Genomic DNA, 14929 nt, shown 5'->3' with positions numbered 1-14929 from the left:
TTTAATACCTGCTGAGTTTTCTTAGGAGCACCAGGAGGGCGCTCAAGACAACTCATACAGAGTGGCTATGTTTCCTGAAGACCCAGTGCCATGAACTCCTGTGACAGACGGAGGCAGGTGGGAGCAAGAGGGTACCTAGAGATTGGGCACACTCTGCCCTTCTGTGGAAGGGAGCTGGACGAATGCCGGTATCTAGAGAGCATCAGTGTGATCTTGCCAAATTCTTCCAAAGAGGAGTTAGGCTAGCCAGAAACACACACCAGTGCCTTAGGCCTGGGAAACTTGGGAGAGGATGAAAACTTTTCCTGCTTAACTCAAAGGTGGCGCTTGGAAATGACAGTGTTGGAAGGTAAAGACACTCCAGAAGCAAGCTTTCTCTCATTCCCAGGAAAGCCCTTGGTGATCATTTGCCTAGCTTGATGTAGCAGAAAATTCTGGGCTGTTTATTTCTGGGTCTGTCACCAAATATGTGATTGTGAGCAAATGACTTCCTTGATCTTTAGTCTTTGTTTGTATATTGGAGGTGATGATTGCTCTACAGAATCTTTGCTATGATTAAATTAGGATGCAAGTGGCTGGGAGACCGGGTAGAGTGCTTCCTGCTCAGATTTTGGTCCTCAGCACTCACATCAGGCAACATGGCTGCCTAATAAGCCCAGCTCCAGATATCCAGCATCGCCTTCTGGCCTCCATGGGCACTTGCACACATGCGCACATAAACACACACATGTAAAATAAATCTTGTTTTTTCCAACACTCATTAATCTGGTTTGTTTCAGATCATTTACTTTATAAAATGACTGCACATTCTCTTTTAAAATACAAGCTTTTCATGTTGAATTTTTTTATTATTTGAGAATTTCATACATGCATATACTGTGTTTTGATCAACTGTATTTCCTATTCCCCATTACCTTTCCCCCAGTTCCTCCCCTACTCCCCTACCATTTTCCTTCCAAATTCATGCACTTTAAAACACACACACACACACACACACACACACACACACACTTGAGTCCTTTAAAACCTAAATAAATTATAATACATGGGGATCTTGGGAAAGGACTTATAAACTTTACACACGCTCTTTTGACTTCCCCATTAGATATTAAGAGCTGGCTTTGGTGGCCCATCAAGCCTCCTCTATCCCAACACACATATTAACCTTGCCCTTCCCATGGTCAAAGCTGTGGAAGAGTTTTAGTATGGTGGGGGCAGAGGAACTTTATGAAACTCATTCAAAGAGAGAGAGAGAGAGACCAGTTCTCCAGCCAGCACCTCAAGCCAGCCAACTTACAACCAAAGATAATCTTGCACTCTTTGTGCATTTGCTTACAGCATTTGATCTATAACGGGGTCTTAAGATTGGAGATCCCATCACTTCCTGGGGGAAGTGGAAGGAGGAAGCTGGGGGTTCCTGGAGGAAGTGGAATGCTGCCATTATGTATAACACTAACTCTTAGCCTGACTTTTTGGCTGTGCCTAGGAAAATCTGAGCAGTTTTCTAGTGATATTATTTACATTAAACAAGTGGAATTCTTCAAACAAAGTAATATTCCTGTATACGTTTTTCTTTTTACATTATGTCTGCCAAGTGTCACCATTTTTAAGCCTGCACCACTAAGCTATTTCCAAAGCATTATCTGCAACCAGGAAACTGTTTTAGATCTAGCAAGTCCTAATAAGGGGGCTTCTCTATGGAAACCATTCATCTGGGATGTGCATCATCAGTTAGGACAGGTGGCCAGTAGACCTGCCGAGAGCACAGGTGTGACGCCAATTTGGAAATCCATCTGCTGTGATCTGGATGTCTCTGTATGCATTAAGTTCATATATTAAGATGATGATGATGATGATGATGATGATGATGATGATCACAACAAGAAGTGAAGCTGTGGCTTAGAATCCAGATCCAGAGAGCAGGAAGGCCTCATCTTCTGAAGAGAGTATGAGGCAGCAAACCTGCTGCAGCCATATCCCGGACTTCCTGCCCTCCACAACCTTAAAAAAGAAACTTGTTCTTATGAATTACTCAATCCATGGTATTTTGTTGCAGGCACAGAAACCAGCAAACACCTCATCTGTGAGGCTAATTCTGATGCACAGTTAAAATGAGCAACCCTCTGTCACCCACTCTTGCGCCTCTCCTGCTCCTGGTGAGCCCTTCCTCTTCCTGACTGGTCCTGCTTCTATGTCCACATCTTTGGAGCCTCTTAGGTCACTAAATTAGAACTAGGCAGAGGATGTCCTTCCTGTCCTGGCCAGCGTGGACTTATCCCTACCACCAGGGACAACTTTGGCTACTGACACACATTCAAGTAAAGTAGTCTCAGTGGAGACTACGATCAAAACCCAAATACTCCTCCTCAGTTCACTGAACAACCTATATGCTGGACAGTAATGTGTGTCAATGGCATTAGGCCTTCCCAAATAAAGACTTCGGTCATTTTAACAGAGGTGGAGATGGGGGAACAGGACTGGAATATAAAAGTACTATCTGTGGGTGAAGAAATTTTTGGAATGAGTGATAGTTTGGATCTTCAAACATTTACCAGCATGGGAGTTGAGGCAGCTATCTACACCTATTCTATTAGTCAGCCTGTGTGCACAGGTACCAATAGGGTGGGTGTGTCAATCCAGCCTGCCAACAGAAACAGAGCGCCATCTACTGCTATAAAGCAAAATAGACACCAACTCTTCCTCTACCTTATCTGCGGATAAGGTTCTTTTCTGGCCTGATGACTGCAGGAAACACATGTCTTCAGGGGTGTGAAGATGTCATCTTCTGAGGTCTACAGCTCTCTTCGTCACGTCAGATGCCTGACTCTGTTTTCATTCTGCTTGCTGGAGCTGCTTCCTGGAACAAATCTCACTACAACAGCACAATCTAAACAGTATACGTCACCTGAGAAAATCTCTCCTAAATAGGACTAAAAATTTCAAAACATGAGATGCTTTTATGTTTTCTAAATATAATAAATATTAAGGAAAAATCAACCGATTTTTTAGCGTATTATAAATGCAGTCGATGCCCACAAATCCCAACTCCTTTCATTGGGACAACACCAATTAATTTTTCACCCCAGACTATTTGAGAAGAGGGGAGAAAAATCGGAAGATAGAGTAACGAGAAATGAACTTAATTACAGTACACTGTACTATTAATATATACTAATAAAAACGGTGGCCAGGATCTTTCAAACCCCAGATTTTAAAGAACTTCCAGTCTTGTAGGAAGGAATCCATTCCCGGGAGTAGCAAGCAGATGGCGATTCATTCCTCTCCATCCAGACCTCTTCTCCCAGATGCTCCCAAGTGTGACCTGAAGACCAGTGTCCGAGACAACAGATCGGTATCCTGTAGGTTACGTGCTGGGAAATAAGACGAGGAGGCCTCAGAGAGAAAGCAGAGAGCAGCAGAGAGAACTCAGAGAGAACGCAGAACTGCAGTTTCCTCCGCCTGCCCCTTGGCTGACAGTGGCTTCTAGCACCTCTGACCTCTTTCCTCACAGTCCCCGCCCAGTCTCCGCCCTCCCCTTGCTCCACCCTCTTCCTTCTAGACAGCCCTCTGAGAGGAAACTGAAAGTGAAATTTAGGGATCAGACTTGTGCTGCGAAGCTGAGAGCGGTGGCCAATGCTGAGGATCCTGGTAAGGTGAGTGAGGCTGGGATCCCGGGCCCACGTGGGACGGCTCTCTCCTCCGCCCCAGATTCGAGAAGCCCCCTCCCACCAGCGTCTCCCACCCCAACCTGCGGGGCCCACCTGCTGCTTCGCTTCGGCAGAGTTCTCTAGTTCCAGCCCTGCCGTGGGGGGCTGGGCTCTGAAAGTGACTTTCCAGTGGCCTGGAAGGGGCTGCCCTGGTGACTGGTGCCTGAGCAGAGACAGGGGGCTGGTAAAGGTGGGAGAAGCAGGCTGTGACCTAGCCCAGATGGGAGCTCAGGGAAACCCCCACCCCTTGAAAACCCTTGCTGGAGGTAAGTGCTAGCCATTAGAATGTTCTACTGGGAATTTATGTGGGTTTAAAACACTCAGCGCCCTAAAAGAAGTTGAGTCAGGTAGTAGGTTTGGAGCAGCTTAGAGAAGAGCCTGGCTAGTGCTCCCCACAAATGTGTATGGATGAGTACATATATGTACATTTATATGGGAGAACATGTGGGCACACCTACATTGATGCATTTGTGCTAAAGTGTATTTTGTATATAAGTATATATTAGGTTAGATAAAAAAACAGCTATGTATGTATGTACACACAGACAAATATGCATACCTACATACAATGCAACCCTCATGGCTGGGAATGTGCTCTTAGACGGGGTCCTAACGAATGCACATCTTGAAGTACACATGCATGAGCGTGAGGGGGAGCTAATAGCACACCTAGGCTGTATGGATAGCATATCTGTTGTTTACTCACCACATACGCAGCCCCTCATGTTCGACCACTCTGCCTTGTGTAATAAATAACTGCGGAATCCCTGACCCCTGTGCTTATTGTCAGGACTAATGAAGACTAACATAAGCATGTAGCACCCGGCTGGGATGTCCATGGTAAATATGGTCTACGGTAAATAGCCAGTACTGCTGTGTGGCTAACTTCTCTGCACGTGGAGGCGTGAGATGAGAAAGTGTGTGGGAGAAGTCTGGACCCTGACAGTTAGCAGGGATGGATGTGATGAAGGTGGACTTGTGTTGACAGCATTATCACCGCCAATTTTCTGTGCCTCTTCTGGAGACTCAGTTTCCCCTTCTGCCTGACTGGATTGCTGGGTCAGACTATGGAGGAGAGGCTGCTGTTTCCCAGGTTGATATTCTTGCCTTTTTCATTTCTCCCTTCCATGTCATTCTCCCACGTGTTTTCTGTTGCATTATTTTGGGGAGTTTTAGTTTTGTCTTGCTTTTGTTTTTGTCTTGCAAACTTTCATTTTATCTCTTCCCTTCCCCTCTCTGCGCTCCTCAAAATTCTACAGCCTCAAAAATGTCTGTGGAAAAGATGTGGGAGGACGTCACCTGTGCTATCTGCCTGGATCCCATGGCGGAGCCAATGAGCATCGAATGTGGCCATAGCTTTTGCAAGGAATGCATTTCTGAGGTTGGGAAAGTAGGAGGCGGTTCATGTCCCGAGTGCCGGCAACACTTTCTGCTCAGAAACCTCAGGCCCAATCGACATATAGCCAACATGATAGAAAACCTTAAAAAAACAGCCCAGGATGCCAAGAAGGGCAGCCCGGAAGACTGCTGCATAAAGCATGGAGAGAAGCTTCACGTGTTCTGTGAGGAGGATGGGCAGGCCCTTTGCTGGGTGTGTGCCCAATCTGGGAAACATCGTGACCACACCAAGGTCCCTATTGAAGAGGCTGCTCGGGTATACCAGGTGAGGACTTAGCACAGAGATACGCGTGGGTATAAAAAGATGGCCTAGGAAGGATGCTTTGTTCCCCAGAATGGTGGCTGAGAGTCACCCCTATAGCTGAGAAGTTGGGGGATAGAGGGTTATTTTCTTTGTTCACTGAGAGGAACTTACACATCAAAGGCAAGCCTATTTCTCGGGAGCTGAGGTCTGCTACACGGGTCATGTGTTTTGGGTTCCTGGTGAACTAGAGATGTAATGACCCAGACCCCATCCCCCTGTCAGTGTAGCTGTTTTGTAAGATGTACTGGGTTTTCCCCCAAAGTCTTCCCATCCCCCTCCTCCACGTCTCTAGCTAGTGACTAACCTGCCTCCGTTTTCTGCAGGAGAAGCTCCGTGTGGCTTTAGAAAAACTGAGGAAAGGGAAGGAATTGGCCGAGAAGCTGGAAATGGATCTTGCAAAGCAGAGAACAGACTGGAAGGCAAGAGGCCAAGGATGGGCTGGGTCCCAGGTCTTGACCTAAAGCGAGTATTAACCATAACTGTGCCTCTCCAAGGGCTGGGAGACTTGTTATATAGGTCACTCCCCAAGAACCATCCACACCATATCCCTAGATAGAGGGGAATTTAACAAAGGAAGGGAGGAAGGGAGGGAGGGAGGGAGGGAGGGAGGGAGGGAGGGAGGGAGGGAGGAAGGGAGAAACTTGAAATCAGATGAGATTTCCCCCAATATGGGACAAAGATCAAGAATTACTGGAGAAAGTGTAAGAAGGCCACTCCGTTCCTTCTGACCTGTTTCTTGGGATAACAGAATCAACTCTGTAGTTTCTGGGTCTGAGGTATCCTGAGAGTATCCCAGCTGTGCCCTTTAGACAAAGGCTGGCTGGCGGGAACAGCTCGAAGAGATCTATGTAAGTCTGATGTAGGACGCCCACCTGACTCAGTGGCTGCTTAGTGGCGACCAGGTTATTAGTTCAAAGCCTGATAAAGAATTAAAGCCTGTCATCTTGGTAATTTGCTGGTAGAAAATGGGATACATTTGAAACTGACAAGGAAAGCAAGGGCTCACAGCAATCACAGACCTCAAAAGAGGAAGTGGGACTAGCAAAGACTGAATCAACTCTGGCGGCAAAGAGGTCATCCCAGGTGGGAGAGGTGACCCTCCCGTCCTGGGGCCATTGTTGTGCCCCCAGGGCTTAGGAACAGTACATTATTGGAAATGGGAACAGATTTGTTTACTCTTTGTGACTTGTTGAGATAGAAAGATAAAAGGACTCACATGGGTGTTGATGGGTTTTGGAAGAAATGTTGAAAAATGACTGTTGGTGCCAGAAATTGTGAAGCTGTAACTTACTACAGCTCCAGCCCTAGTGTGCCGCTTACAGTGCTGTTTCCCTGGTCTTCCCAGAGGCTTGTGTGCACTGGAGAGTGTGCTCCGTGCGTGGTATGGGTGTGTGCGTGCGAGCCTATTCCTAGACATAAACAGAGGGATAGGTGACCAGGGAACAGAAACGCCTCCCCACCAAAGCCTAGGAAATTTTATTAAAAATAAAAATGTAAAACTCCTGTCTTTGCCTTGCCACTGCAGAGGAACGTGGACATACAGAAGTCGAGGATTCATTCGGAGTTTGTACACCAGAATAACTTGCTGGCCAAGGAGGAGCAGAGGCAGCTGCAGAAGCTGGAGAAGGATGAGCGGGAGCACCTGAGGGTCCTGGGGGAGAAGGAGATTGAGCTAGCTGAGAAGAATCAGGCCCTGCAGGAGCTGATCACAGAGCTGGAGCGGAGGAGCCGGGGCTCCAACCTGGAGCTACTGCAAGGTACGACCCCGCCCTTCTCCCCCCCCCCCCCCCTCCGCACGAGCTCCCGGAGATCCGGAACCACTCCTAAGGCAAGCACCACCTTAATCTTTGGGATACTCTTAAATACCTGAACCGTGTACCCAGAAGTAGCTTCCATTTCAGGAGAAAGTGCTCCGGTGTAGCAAGCAATAGACAGACATCCCTGGGACCACTGGGAAGCTGCAGCGGTGCCACGTGTGGGAACTGGAGCACTGCCCTAAACACACGTCACTGGGCTGTAGTACTGCATATCTCCAGTGGTTTGTTTCTTTTTTCAAGAAGAATTAAATGAGAAAATCCATTCTGGTGCTTAGACAAGCAGCCATGTTTTAAAGAATATAATTATAAAACTGAACTGTGTTGTTTCCTCCCTCCAGGGTGTTAGGTCATGGGAAGCTGGTTTTCCTTCCTCTACTCAGCTTCTCGTTTGTGAAGCCATGGAGGGTGGACAGGAGCATGCCCTAATGTTAGTCGGAGGCGGCTGCGTTTTAAATTCTTTGTGTTCACTGTGAGCCGCCTGCTTGCGTTTTAGCTTGTCCTGCTTCTGCAAATAGGACTCACTCTTTTCCCGAAATAAAGTTAGCTTTAAAAATATTTTTTCCAGAGCACAGTAACTAAGAAATTATGTATTAGTGCTACTATTTTTTTCTAATTTTTTCCCGTAATGATAACTGTGGCGCCCTAAACAGCACACAGACGGCTTAGTATGGTTGAGGTAAGTGCCACCGTGATCCCATCCCAGGGATGAGGAAACCAAGGAGCAGAGGCTTGACAGACAGTGAGAAAGTCAAGTTAAGTGTTTAAGTAGTAAGAGGCAGAAATTAAGATGGATCGCGTAGATCCCACGGCCGTCTTGCATCTACGTTGGAACACTGTGGACTAAATGGCCTTTCTCCCTCTTCCATCACTGTGCCTTCAGTCAGACACAAACAGACAGTTCTCTGGGGTTTGTTCAGGAAAGCTGGTCATATTGGTTTGACTTGAGAGGCTTCTCTTGCGTCTCACTGAACTGGGCTCCCTAGTGCCTTTTGACTTTGCCTAGGAGGTTGTCCGTTCCAACATGGTGGCTGTTACTCTCTGGGAACGAATATCCTCACTCAAGCTCCCTCTAACTATGGCAGAGGATGAGCCACAGCACAGACAAAGCTTCCAGCTGACCCTTCCTCCCGACCTCCTCAAGCCCATAAATGGCAAGGAGCTTTTCTGGATATGCTACCTCAGCCATTCATTCTCTCCCTGAAACTGCCTCTGGGCTTCAGTTGGGTTTTGCTATTTGTTTTCCTCTTCTTCCATCTTCACGGCCAACCCCCGTCCTACAGAAGCTAGCCCTTCTAATTTGTTTTCTCAGTCAGTCTTTAAACCCCTGGCTGTATCCTAACTACAGCCATTTTGGATCCTAGATATTCTATGAGCAGTCACTTGTCCTCTCTGCTAAGGGTCAGCAACCTGTGGTTCAGGGAAATGGTGCAGAGCACAGCCCCGTGGAAACATGGGTAATGGCACGTGCCTGGGGAGTTAGGTCTGAGTGATTGATCAGAAACTCCAGAATTGACTCTATGTCTCTTCTCTCCTCAGGAGGTGAGGATTGTCCTAGAAAGGTAAGGAGAGGTTTCCTCAGTTAGAAAAGGGATCCAGAGCTTGTGTACATAGAAGTGGTTACTGAGCTAGGCACACACACACTGGGAGTTTTCCCAGGCAGCCCTGTTCTCAGAGACCTGGTCCTGTCTGAAAGGTTCTCTGACCTCAAAAGGACATCTCAGCGGATGAATTCTCTGATGTAGTTAGACCGCATCATCTTTATACAGTAAAGTCCTCCACAAACAAACCAAAAAAGAAAAAAATGGGGTGGAAAAGGCAATTTGAGCATACTGGGACTCCGGGTTCTTCACAGAGAAACCCAGCCTCCTAGAGGCTGCCTGCAGAAGTGCGTAGAATAGACTTAGTGGTGACCTCTGGCTTTGGGGAAGGAATGGGGATTGCTCTGAGTTTCCTAGAACTTGGAACTCTGAAATTGTTTCTTTCCTTTCATATGGACATCAAATGCATGAGTATTTGTAAATTTGTATTGAATTTAGTTATCAGAGGTGTCCATGACGGATGTCGTTAGGGCCCCAGGGTAGAAGACAGCAGTGCCAAGTAAAAGGAGATGCTCAAACTCCTTTTCCCCAGGAGTGGATCCTTGAACCTGGACACGTTAGATGTTACCTCCCCAGACCTGACAAACGCATGCCATGTGCCAGGGCGGAAGAAGATGCTGAGGACATGTTGGGGTAAGGTGACTTCTAGGAACTGTGGGCTTGAATGTAAGGGGACAATGAGGGTCATGGGAAGTACAGGATGGTAGCATGTGGAAAAGCCAGGTGGAGCAAAGATACACAGGCAAGGTCTCCTCACCCATCAGAGGAAGGGCCAGGATTGCTGTGGGTCCTTTCCTCACATAGTGAGGTTCAGGGTCACCCCTCCCCTTTGAGTTCACATGAATCCACTCACTACAGGCAGAGTTGCTGGCTCCACCGGGGCTTACCTATGACCTATGACCTTCTTTCCGCAGTTCATATCACTCTGGATCGCAACACAAGCCAACCCATGGCTCATCATCCCAAAGGATAGGAGACAAGTGAGGCTTGGAGATACCCGTCAGAATGTGCCTGAAAATGCGGAGAGATTTGACAATTACCCCATGGTGCTAGGTGCCCAGAGATTCACCTCTGGGAAGATTTACTGGGAGATAGATGTGACCGGAAAGGAGGCCTGGGATCTGGGGGTTTGCCGAGAGTCTGTGCAGAGGAAGGGGCTGTTTTCACTCAGTCCTGAGAATGGCTTCTGGACCATTTGGCTGTGGAAAAAAGACCACTACGAGGCTGGCACCAACCCCCAGACCACTCTCCACCTGCAGGTGCCTCCGTGCCAAGTTGGGGTCTTTGTAGACTGTGAGGCTGGCATTGTCTCCTTCTATAACATCACTGACCACGGCTCCCTCATCTACACCTTCTCGGAGTGTGACTTTGCTGGACCCCTGCGGCCCTTTTTCAATGTCAGCTTCAGTGATGGTGGAGTAAACTCAGCCCCTCTGAAGCTCTGTCCACTGAAGATGTGAAGGTCGGACTCAGTGCCTACTGACAGCACTTTGTGGATCCTGTTCCCTCCTCCCTGTCACGACCGAGGTCCAGTGACTACTGAAGGCAGTTCCCGGAGACTGTTACTTCCTGTTGGTGTTCCTGCCATGCACGCTGCCTTTTTTGCCCGTCTGGTTGGAACCATCTCACACCCTCATCTCTTTAGAGGAGCCAGAGCCCCAGAATGAAGGCGTTAGCTGGAGCAATGGAAAGTCATTGTCAACTGACCTTCATCATCAATATTCAACATCTACCGTAGGTTCCTTAATGACTCCCGCCAGGGAGACAGACTCTTCACAGTGGACCTGAACTCCTCTATTGCAGTCAAGACCACATTTCTGTCTCCTTTGTGTGACTTCCGTTGTTTTCTTTTCTCTGTCTCTTGGCTATTACCTTTGGCCACTTACCTATCTATTCCTGTATCATCCATGGATTGCCAAAAGGCGTCCTAAGAAACTGTGCCTCGGTTCTTTTTGGAGAAGCCCAAAAATGTGTCTTTAACATTGTACATCTTTTAGTTTGGATTGAGGGTTTTTGTTACCAGAGGTTTTTTTTAAAAAATTTTGTTTGTTTGTTCCCCCTCCCCCGGAATGCCAACACACTTCATCTGTAGACTAGGTGAGGAATATCTTCCAGTGTGACAAACCAAAGTCAGAATGGAATAGTTGAAAGGCAAGAGCTAAATGGAGCATGACAGTGTACTCGTGTCCCCAGTGATGACCAAAGTCTAGGTAGAAACTGAAATTAGTACCTGAACGAGAACACGAATATATTCAGAGCTTCAAAACTACTGTAACAAGATTTAAAATGAAAGATAGATAAATGTACAATAAAGAAAATTCAGGATTGTTTTCAATTCAGTCAGTAGTTCCAGAAGATGTTCTGTACAGTGTGGATGGAAACAACTATGATCCAATGGCTGCCAGAGTCAAGAAACTGCAGCTGCTCCAACTCAAACCAAAGAAACCTCTCTGCTGTAGCAGTGCAGCGTCACGGAGACCCAGCTCAGCACACAACCTCAGCAACTAAAGGTTGACCCGTGTGTGTGTGTGTGTGTGTGTGTGTCAGCTAGGATGAGACCCAGCTTAGCACAGAACCTCAGCAACTGAAGGTTGACCCGTGTGCGTGTGTGTGTGTGTGTGTGTCAGCTAGGATGAAAGTGCCCCATTGGTGCAACAGGTCAGAATATCGAAGATTACTGCCAACAACAACTTACCTCAGAAAGCTGAAAGACTCGGTAAACTAACCAGCTAGGAGGATGAGCAGAGGACTAGAGACATTCTTTATATCTCAAATAAAGGCTTTGTACCCAATAAAGAGCCCGGAATAAAACAGGAAGAGTATCAACATCTGGACTAGTAGAAAACATCTGTATTTCTTTCATTCCAAGTCTTGTTTAACAGTGTGTGTGTTCTTTTTGATCATCCATTGTTTTTCATTTTTTTTTCTTTTTGGTTTTCGAGACAGGGTTTCGCTGCAGCTTTGGAGCCTGTCCTGGAACTAGCTCTGTAGGCCAGGCTGGCCTCAAACTCACAGAGATCCGCCTGCCTCTGCCTCCCAAGTGCTGGGATTAAAGGCATACGCCACCACCACCCAGCTGATAATCCATTCTTTATATATATTTTTTTCCATTTAAAAATTTCCACTTCCTCCCCTCCTCCCATTTCCCTCCTGCTCCCCCACTCACCCTCCTCCCTCCCCCTCCAGTCTTAAGAGAGGGCAGGGAACCCTGCCCTGTGGGAAGTTCAAGGCCCTCCCCTCTCCATCCAGGCCTAGGAAGATGTGCATCCAAACAGACTAAGGTCCCAAAAAGCCAGAACATGCAGTAGAAACAAGTCCCAGTGCCTTTATCAGTGGCTTCTCATCAGCCCCCATTGTCAGCCACATTCAGAGTCCAGTTTGAACGCATGCTCATTCAGTCCGAGTCCAGCTGGCTTTGGTGAGCTCCCATTAGAACAGGCTCACTGTCTCAGTGGGTGGACCAATCCCTCGCGGTCCTGACTTCCTTGCTCATCTTCTCCCTCCTTCTGCTCTTCAACTGAACCTTGGGAGCTCAGTCCAGTGCTCTGATGTGGGTCTCTGTCTCTATCTCCATCCATCTCAGGACAAAGGTTCTATAATGATATTCAAGATATTAATCAGTGTAACTATGGGACAAGGCCAGTTCAGGCACCCTTTCCTCTGCTGCCCAAGGACCTAGCAGGGGACATCCCCGTGGACACCTGGAATCTCCTCTAGAGCCAAGACTCTTGCCAAACCTAAAATAGTTCCCTTAATGAAGATATCTTCTTCTCTGCTCCCATATCCGCCCTTCCTCCATCTCAGCCCTCCCACTCCCCCCGTCCATGACCATACCACCCTGAATGTGCCTGATCTCGTCTGATTATCCACTAAGAAGTTCACTTGTGGTTCTCTTTGTCTTAGAAGTGCACTTTGCAGAAGCCGCCTCCTTTCTCGGTAACTTAGAGGTAAAGTTTTGTCCTGTGGCAGAGCGGGGACTTGTCTGTTCCGGGAATGAAGAAGCCCACCATGGGGCTCACATTGTGAGTGCTGGTCAAAAAGGTGGCTTTGTAGACCGCATGCAGTTGGTGACATCAGTGGCGGGATGTAAACACTGAATTGAACTTTGAGCTAGTATGAGAAGTTTGCCAAAGAACATTTTAATAAATATATGCCCTGAGATTATTTAAAATATGCTTCTGTATTTCAAAATATCAAGCATTACCTGACAGATTTTAATTTTTTTTCATAAATTTTTGTAAGCATATAGTAAGTTTCATTATTGCACTTTGGTGTCTGTGTATCAATGTGCTTGGTTCACATTCCCCTCCGACAGCAGTCCTCCCTGTCCTCCAACAGCACGCCTCCCATCCTCCTCCAACAGCACTCCTTCCCTCCAACAGCACTCCTTCCTTCCTCCTCTGACAGCACTCCTCCCGCCCTCCTTTGACAGCAGTCCTCCTTCCTCCGACAGTACTCCTCCCCTCTGACAGCACTCCTCCCCTCCGACAGCACTCCTCCCCTCTTCCCACAGCACTGCTCCCCTCCTCCTCTGACAGCACTCCTCCCCTCCTCCAACAGCACTCCTCTCATCCTTTCTTGGACTTTGGCTTCTGCCTTGGGATTCTTTCGGTGGGAGAGAGTGTCCGGTAGCTGCTGTGGGCCCAGCCCTGGAGTTAAAGATCCCACAGTCCTACCTAGGCCTTTCAGTCTGTAGGGCCCACCGAACAAGGGGCAGCAGCCATGTGTGCAGCCAGTTGGGCCCTGTGGGGAATGAATTCTGAATCCTCTGATAAGGCTGCCTGAGAATACGGTGTGTCCGGACATTGGAGCCCAGCTCTGCAGCCCCTGTGCCTATGACAGCTAGTTCTCGGAAATAACTGTTGGAACTGGTATTGAGCATAGCTAAATTTCATCTTGACTGATGATGGAAGACTGTCATACTTGATCTGCCCAACACAAAGTGCTTTGGCAGACTCTCTAGAAGAAACTATAATATAATAGGCTTATCAAAAAGGCATGACTTATGTGTTTATAGGGTGTATTGGTCTTTCCCCATACCCCTATCTGAATACCCTGAATATCCTCAGGCTTCTCCAAGGAGGAGCCCAATAGTAGCATACCAGTTTTCTGTATGTTTGGGATTTGTAAACAATTCAGCTGACATAAATGCTTGTTCAGAAAAGTGCACATCATGTGCAATTGAAGATTATTTTTGTAACAAACTGAATATGCCCTTCTAATATGACTCTACATCCAGAAACAGAATTGACAACATTTTAGAAAATCCAAACAGGTTCCCCTCAAGTCATAACCCATAAGGTAATTGCTAACTTCATATTTATAACAAAACATCATAGATTTATTGTAATCCTTTGACTACAAGTTAAATTATTTAAAAGCTTTCCCTCCTTTCTCCTATGTCTAGCTTAATTTTACTTCATGATGTTCATAATTCAATATTATATTGGTAAGAGACTCATCCCTTTTTTAGTCTATGTGTCTTTTATATCATGTATCTTTTTTGAAGATTTATTTATTTTCTTATTTATTATGTACACAGTGTTCTGCCTGCATGTCTGCCTGCAGGCCAGAAGAGGGCACCAGATCTCATTACAGATGGTTGTGAGCCACCATGTGGTTGCTAGGAATTGAATTCTCTTAACCTCTTGAGCCATCTCTCCAGCCCTACATCATAATCTTGTTACCATTCATTTCCCCCATCCCTTTGCATCATCCCTCTGCCCCTGCACACAAATAAAACAAAACTAAAGAGAAATTAAAAATAAAGGAAAAATTTTAAATTCATCATGGAAACTGAAGCGTAACACAGTGAGTCATACTGTAAACCCCTTTATATATTTTTACTTCAAGTGCTCATTGCAAAGAGTCATTGTCTGGTTTGAGGTCTCTGGTTTCTACCACACTATCAATGCTGGGACCCTCGCTAGGGCTCCTCCTGGTTATCTTGCATTTGTCCTGTGTTGTGAGAATCCTGCAGCTTTGGGTCTGCAGGCCAGGTTTCCTTCACATTCTCCAGCAGGTCACAGATGGGGTGGATGTTTGGGCGGACCAACTCATACCTTGGGTCCTGGGCCTGGGCAGCTGTAGGGGTTGATCCACCAG

General features: G+C 46.9%; 1 protein-coding gene across 1 annotated transcript; it reads left to right on the top strand.

Moving 5' to 3' along the window:
* The first annotated feature begins 3558 nt into the window (after positions 1–3558).
* Trim21 (tripartite motif containing 21) lies at positions 3559–11658 on the top strand. The gene is given in 8 exon segments (XM_038315871.1): positions 3559–3653; positions 4967–5370; positions 5733–5828; positions 6935–7162; positions 8760–8785; positions 9357–9457; positions 9739–9764; positions 9766–11658. Coding segments are annotated over 7 exon segments (1392 nt in total). The 5' UTR covers positions 3559–3653; positions 4967–4974; the 3' UTR covers positions 10285–11658.
* Positions 11659–14929: the final 3271 nt, after the last annotated feature.

The sequence above is a fragment of the Arvicola amphibius genome, chromosome 1 (genome assembly GCF_903992535.2).
Source record: "Arvicola amphibius chromosome 1, mArvAmp1.2, whole genome shotgun sequence".
Classification (NCBI taxonomy): Eukaryota; Metazoa; Chordata; class Mammalia; order Rodentia; family Cricetidae; genus Arvicola; species Arvicola amphibius.
This window is presented reverse-complemented; position numbering and strand designations above follow the sequence as displayed.